The sequence below is a fragment of the Neophocaena asiaeorientalis genome, unplaced genomic scaffold, assembly GCF_003031525.2.
Source record: "Neophocaena asiaeorientalis asiaeorientalis breed wild unplaced genomic scaffold, Neophocaena_asiaeorientalis_V1.1 scaffold89, whole genome shotgun sequence".
In the NCBI taxonomy this organism is placed as follows: Eukaryota; Metazoa; Chordata; class Mammalia; order Artiodactyla; family Phocoenidae; genus Neophocaena; species Neophocaena asiaeorientalis.
Window position 1 is genome coordinate 5677549 of NW_020172592.1, and position 7756 is coordinate 5685304.

Sequence of the window (7756 nt, forward strand, 5' to 3'; positions counted from 1 at the left end):
CCTTTGGTACTGACAATTAATGTCTTGTTCACTGGTAAGGAATGTATCACAAACAAACATCTAAAGTATGCATCTACACTATAAAAATTAGTCAATTCTTAATCTTCCAAAACAAAAAAATATTAAGATAGCCAGGTTCACCAAAAATCTGAAAACTGAATTTTACTTAATAGGCTTTTTTATCCAGGTAATTTTACCATCTTTCCAAGCAGAGTTCAAAGGTTTTGTTTTTTTCTTCCACCAGCATTTTTTAACATAAAGCTTAGAATACCAGTAGACTGAATTAGAGTACCGAGGGCTGACGTCCACACAGAGAGCCACGCATAAATGTGTAGCCCTGAAGAAATCAAGCATAATGTGTTTCAGTAGTGATTAAGGTTATACATAGGGGACATTAAATTGTTTAAAGTGATTGTGGGGATCAGGATTGAGGAAATGAAAGACATTTGTTTTCTACTTTCTACCTTTCTTATTATAAGTAATCTTTAAAAATAATAACTATGTATTTCTTTTCTAAGTGAAAAATATAATAAAAGGCTAGGTCATTAGCACAGAGGCTTAGCAGTGCTTTGCATACAATAGGAACTCAATAAAAAAGTTTTGAGTAAGTGAATAAAGGCATATATTCTACCTGGAAGAAAGGAAACTAAGGAATATATTTCCACTAGTGGTTCAAGAACAGTGAAACAGTTACTGTTGACAGCACCCATGTATGTTTTACTGAGTAACTCTGGAAATTCACACAGCTTCCCTGAGACCCAGTTTGCATGTAATACAAATATTACTACACAGCACTTACAAAACTGAGAAAATAACCAATAAGTCTTATATTATAATAAAATATAAATAACACAGAGATGCATGATTAATAAAATTGTGCTTAAAACCATGAAACTTAATAGAAATATAGAGGGGTCATGTAGGAGAAGGAGAGCAAATGGATTATTAGATTGTGTGGATTCACAAAAAGCTTTTCATTTAAAAATTAGCATAAAGCATAGTTCTGCCCTCTGGATTAACAAAAACAAAAATAGAAAGCTTTGCAAAACCCATGCAATGTACTAAGAAAGATCACTTAACTGATACAGCCCTCCCCAGTAAGTCAATTCCATGCTGCCGTGCAGCTCAGTGGCAGGAGGCATCACCAGCATAGAGTACCTTGAAGAGGTATTTGGAGATGAGCCAGCCATCGGCAACTTTGGGAAATCTCTTTAAAAAAAATAAACAACAACAACACACAGATATTTAAGAAACCTGTCATCAAGTTTACAATAGCAAACTGAACGGCCCCAATAAGATGGCTACACATAATCTTGATGCAGTAAACATCACTTTTACCTAATAAATAAAATGAACTCAATGAAGATGAATTGAGCTCATGCTCTACTCAGCACGGAAATCAAGCTGGTCCCTGTAGCCTATTCTATTGGAGATGATAGGATGTCTTTAAGTCACAGAAATAAATGAGAAGCTATTTTTCCCTGTCTACTTTCACCTCCATTATTCTTAGCCAAACATAAAGAAGCCTGACTGAATTTGCTAGCTTTGCACCTCAAAATTTATACGATTGGTTAGAAAAATTACTCACTTATTGAACTATATGGCTTAGAAAGGTTTCAACTTTAAAAATAAATATACTTTTTTTACTGTTAACTTTTCTAAAAGTTATAAAATTCATTTTGAAGAGCAGTTGTTTCTTTTTTTGGTCTAAGCAGAGTTAAAGTTTGTATGTCTTTTTTTTTCAGAATTATGAGAACAGCACTTAAATATCTAGTAAAATGTTCTTCAGTTTAACCAATGTTGACTAAATGCCTACTTCATTCAAAATACTGTTTTTCCTGCAGCTTCCAATTATTGTTTAACAATCACCATCTGGAAAAGTACTATAAATTCTTGCCTATGTTGTTTGGCAATTCCTATACAGGAAAACTCCAAAGCCAAATTTCTGAAGTCATATTCCCAACAGATGATATCTTTTTGTTTCATAAGCAAACACTGAAATCTCCCATAGGACATGGTTCCACACCTTTCCAAATACTTTATGAAACTAAACAAAAACCAACCAACCAAACACAGTCAGTAGTGTATAAAAAAATGAAAGGAAGGAGATATATATATAGCTGTGCTATTGGTCACTTCTATGTCTCTACTATTCACCTCTATCCTCCTATTTGTATCACTGTAAATGAATATTAAATTTGGAAACACATATCCAAAAGGATCTATAACCAAAAGGTACCCTAGTTAAGTCCATGTTAAAACATAATGCTCTTTCTATAACTACAGCAAACAAAATGAAAATCTCTCCGCATTAAATGTAAATCAGAACAGAATGCTTTTCATTGAAAATATTAAGAATACCAATTCTTAATGTTTAAACCATATTAACTAGCTCTGCCTTGAAAGTTATGTATCTTACTTGTAGTCATTTACGTAATCAAAAGTTATCAACGTAAAAACAATTTCTGGGAAAACCGTACTTAAAGTAATTTTACTTCAAAACATGTATCAAGTAAAATGTATCATGTCCAGATTTATGTCATGGCTTAATCAATCCTTGGTACAAAATGGGAAACAACTACTGAATCTATTATGAAGCTCAATTTATAGTTTAGGGGGTTTTTTTTAAGCTTTTAATGTTAGCCTTTATGCCCTGGTTATGCATGTTATTTTGATCCTGGCTATGGAACACCATGTGAAAATTTTAACAATTAAAACATTTTCACTTATTTGTAGGCATTAATTGCTTTAATCATAATTTAATATCTCACTCTAGGTCAGTTATAAGCAACAAGAAGCATCCAGACCAAATGACAATCCACAAGATTCCAAATTATCTGTAGTCAAATTTCAACACCACTCTCATTTTGGAGATGGGAAAGGAGAGGCCCAGAGAGAGCCTGCCTAGACCCAGCACACCCCTGTTCCCTGTAGCCTCATACTGATCTACTCCTTTGGCTACAGACAAGATCTGACACATGGAGAGAATCAGTCAGCTGGCTTTTCTGGTTGGATATGAGTTCTCACTACAGCCTCAGAAATAGGAAAAATAATGGGGCAGTAAACATGCACTGAGAATGAGGTAAATATTTTTCATATAAAATTTAAAGTCTTAGCTTAGTTGCTCCCCAAAATATATATATAAATGAACGACAAAGCTTACATTATTTCAAAGTGGCTCAAGGAGTGCTTGTTAGAAAACGTTTTCATTTGCAGTTGAAATTAAAACTTTTGTTTTAAAGTATACAATATTAAATATTTATTTAAATATATTTATAACATAAAATACATATCACATATAAAATATAGGATATTAATATATAAAATACATAAAATTTCTTTACATATTTAAAATATATGATGTTAAGACAGTTGAGACAAGACCAAATAAACTGAAAATGTTTTGTTCAAGAACAAAATTCATTCAAATGTACCATTATAATTATATAATATACTGTGATATTAAGTGTTAGTTTCTGAAATTTCAGCCAAAAGAAGAACCTACTCAGAAATAGATATGCGGGGACTTCCCTGGTGGTCCAGTGGGTAAGACTCCATGCTCCTAATCCAAGGGGCCTGGGTTCAATCCCTGGTTGGGGAACTAGATCCCACATGCATGCCACAACTAAGAAGTCCGCAGGCCACAACTAAGAAGTCCACATGCCACAACTAAAGATCCTGCATGCAAAGATCCCACATACCGCAACTAAGACCCAGCACAGCCAAAATAAATAAATAAATAAATATTTTTTAAAAAAGAAATAGATATGCAATGAAAGAATGCTTAATCATACTGAAGATACCGTGTCTTCTGACTCAAAAAGTATATATTTTTCAAAAACAAATAAATGAAAGTAAATCAACTTTATAATCTTTATATTAAGGTGGAAAATGGCCATCATACAGAAAAGATTACTGACCATGGTTTTATTCTTTTTTTTGCGGTACACGGGCCTCTCACTGCTGTGTGGCCTCTCCCATTGCGGAGCACAGGCTCCGGACGCGCAGGCTCAGCGGCCATGGCTCACGGGCCCAGCCGCTCCGCGGCATGTGGGATCTTCCCAGACCGGGGCACAAACCCGCGTCCCCTGAATCGGCAGGCAGACTCTCAACCACTGCGCCACCAGGGAAGCCCCCTGACCATGGCTTTAAACACATGAATCAGCCTTGGTGATAAGACTGAATATAATTCTATTCCATAAATATGATATTTATTCCATTTTTTCATGTTAGCCCTTGTTATAACTTCAGCTTTCTAATTATTTTGATTTCTTTGACGACTGAGCTACATTATCATGATTGATAAAATTTGACAACTACGTAGAAGGTGAGCCTTTTGCCTTTGTTGTATCTAGTCTAATTTTCTTTCTCTCTGTGTATATACTCTGCTAATAAGGCTACAGGTAGATGACTTTATTTTTACGTGATCCAAGATGGATTCCTGAAAAGATCCCTAGATGGACTGATTTGTAAACTGACTGCTATTTATAAGGCAAATAACAAAACTGATTATAAATGATCAGATAGTAAGTCAGAATTTTCACAAGTTTTCTTTTTAAACTAGCAATACCAGATAGCATATACTCTCTTCTGTCATTGATAATAATAATGTGCAAGTTCTTATTGTTTGACGTTTTGAATCTTCAACCATGTATTTATATGTAAGAGAAAAATCATTCAGTGAAGCAATATTTACAACTGCATTATGTACTGTAATTAAGCTAACAATGAAACAATATTATCTTCTTTTCTATGTAGCCATTTTCGATTTAATAGCTTCTGAAATTAAAATTTAATATTATATATGACATCTTAAACTTTTTAAAAGTTTACTTTAAAATGCCATTTACAGGTAGATGCTAGGTACATTAGAAAAAGTATTTGGCTATTTGATTCAACAATTTTTAAAAACTGAGCACCAAAATCACGCAAATATTTTACGTTTGAAAAGTCATAGTGACTTGAAAGAAAAGGAACGTACGAAGAATAAAAATATTAGATTATATGCACCAACAACTCATTGAGATTAGAAAATTAGAAAGGTGTAGGAACTGAAATTATGATGCTTTCCAAAGATGAATTAAAGTCCATTAAATTGTGCAATCTTTTCCATGTTCTATAAAATGAGAAATATTTACTTCCTTTAAATGAGCAATATTTAAGCATTAAAAGTGATCAAAACTGTTGCTGAAATTATGTAACAAAAAATTTTCTCAAGAAAACAACTTTCCATTACTGAAAATAAACTATGATTTGATTATTACAAGTACTGTAAGTTGCTCTATGCTAATCTGCAAAAATCATAAGGTCAAACTGGAAATGTCCCATTATTCTTCTGGCAGAAACTCAAAGGGCTACAAACACAGATAAACAAACATGAACTACCATCAGAGACCATCAATTCCTGCTAAATCCAAGAATTCGGAATTACCTGGTAGAATCATAAATTTTTTTAACTCTCTCATATATTTAAAAAAAACACTAAAAATATCCTAGGCAATTTTATCAATAGTAGCTATTATTTAATTAATCTTTTCATAATACTTTCTATGTAGTACTCCCTCTCAGAAGCCAAATCTAAATTGGAATTCTTGAAGGGGTTTTTAAAGTGAAGTTCATGTAAAATAAACTTGAAAGATTCTCCAGGGATAACAAAGTTTAAAACTATTAATAAATCTCTCCTTCTATAAATAAGAAAAATATTTAAATTTGGAGGTTAAAATGACTCCTTGAAAATTACGGTTTGGTTACAAAATATAAAAACTGTTTAGTCTGTATCTCCTAAATAAGTACCAATATTTGAGATACTTATCTTGCTCTTCACCCCAAAATGCCTACAACAAATATAGTTATTAAGAGTACTATGACAATCACATAGCTCCAAAGAGAAGCAAATAACCAAGTATGTGGGAATAGTCTGTTTCAGAATTTTAGACATTCAAAACCATATAAAGTATTACAAAACTAAGATAAGAAAAATATTTCAGACGTTTCAAAACAGAAATAAACTCTCAAATGAAAAATAAGAGTAAAATAATAAACTACCAATATTAATCATGTAAGAAGACTAATATCAAGGGAGAAAAAGGTCACTGATCAAAATGGGTTATACAAAAACTAGTTCCACATGATGTAAATAATTAGTTCTTTTCTATTCCAGACTAATTAAAAAAACTCACTCCACAAAAGAAGCAGGCAGGGTTTCCCTGGTGGTGCAGTGGTTGAGGGTCCGCCTGCCGATGCAGGGAACACGGGTTTTTTGCCCCGGTCCGGGAGGATCCCACGTGCCACGGAGCGGCTGGGCCTGTGAGCCACGGCCACTGAGGCTGTGCGTCCGGAGCCTGTGCTCCGCAACGGGAGAGGCCACAACAGTGAGAGGCCCGCATACCGCAAAAAAAAGAAGAAAAAAAAAAGCAGGCAAAGGTCATAATAAAAATATTAGGAAAAAAGATGAAAAAACATGAACTTACATTCAGTCTCATTTGTAAATAAAAACAAATTAAAATAACAAAATGTTTTATATATTTCATATTAATTGAAGACCAAAAACAGATATTTTCCCCTTACCAAATTAAAACTTAAAAATATTAATATAATAATATAATGAGGATATGAGAAAAATAACCACATATATTATTGTTGGTACAACCTTTCTGATAGACAATATAGCAACATATATTAAACATAACATAGCATATATATCATAATGTGCATACCCTTTAATTTCAGTAATTACAATTCTAAGAATTCATTAGCTATTATCATTAATATAAAATAATTTTAAAGAAATTTCTAATTTAAAGAAATTAGAAAACTATGTAAAAAATTTTTCAGTGATATATGACAGTATGTTTATGAAACGGAAATTTGGTAAAAAACTTTGGTAAGCAAAAAGGATATTAATTATGGTTCATTCATACAATGGAATATTATATATTCCAAATATTATATATTTGTTTAAAAATGAAATGGAAATATACACACAGAAATAGAAAACAGATGCTCAAAATCTTGTACATCAATGTTACAACAGTACTAGTTATAAGAGAAAAAATGGAAACAATCTAAATGTCCATTAAATGATTAATGGAGGGACATCCCTGGTGGCTCAGTGGTTAAGAATCCGCCTGCCAATGCAGGGGACACAGGTTTGATCCCTGGTCCGGGAAGATCCCACAAGCCGTGGAGCAACTAAGCCCACGCTCAGCCCGCGTGCCTTGAGCCCGTGCTCCACAACAAGAGAAGCCACTGCAATGAGAAGCCCGCGCACCGCAAGGAAGAATAGCCCCCGCTCGCCACAACTAGGGAAAGCCTGCGCGCAGCAACGAAGACCCAATGCAGCCAAAAATAAATAATTAAATAATATTAATAATAAATTAATTAAAATGATTAATGGTTACACAAAATGTGGTGTGTCTATATAATGAAATATTAGCCATAAAAAGGAATGCAGTACTGGTCCCTGTACAACCTTGAAAACATGCTAAATGAAAGAAGCCAAACATTAAAGCCACACATTTTATGATTTGATTTACATGAAATGTCTAGAAAAGTAAATCCATAAGGACCAAAAGTGTATTAGTGGTTTCCAGGAAATGGTGGGGAGGAGAGCAGAGGAAGTGAGTGCTTAGTGGGTATACATTTTTTTTTGTAAAGAAATTTAATTTTATTCTAAGAATTTGAAATACAGGGATTTAATCAGAACTGGGCTTTATTTTCTTTTCTTTGTACTTTTTTTTTTTTTTTTTTTTCATTT

The 7756-nt window shown here is 33.2% G+C and overlaps 1 protein-coding gene across 3 annotated transcripts in view; it reads right to left on the reverse strand.

The window, feature by feature from the left end:
• RUNDC3B (RUN domain containing 3B) overlaps positions 1–7756 on the reverse strand; it is a 147025-nt gene that overhangs the window by 86407 nt on the left and 52862 nt on the right. The window contains exon 3 of one of the 3 annotated variants that reach the window (XM_024738425.1): positions 1159–1209. The exons of the other annotated variants lie outside the window; for them this stretch is intronic. Coding sequence (XP_024594193.1) covers positions 1159–1209 — 51 coding nt within the window. The remainder of the gene's footprint in view (positions 1–1158; positions 1210–7756) is intronic. 3 annotated transcript variants of the gene reach the window in all.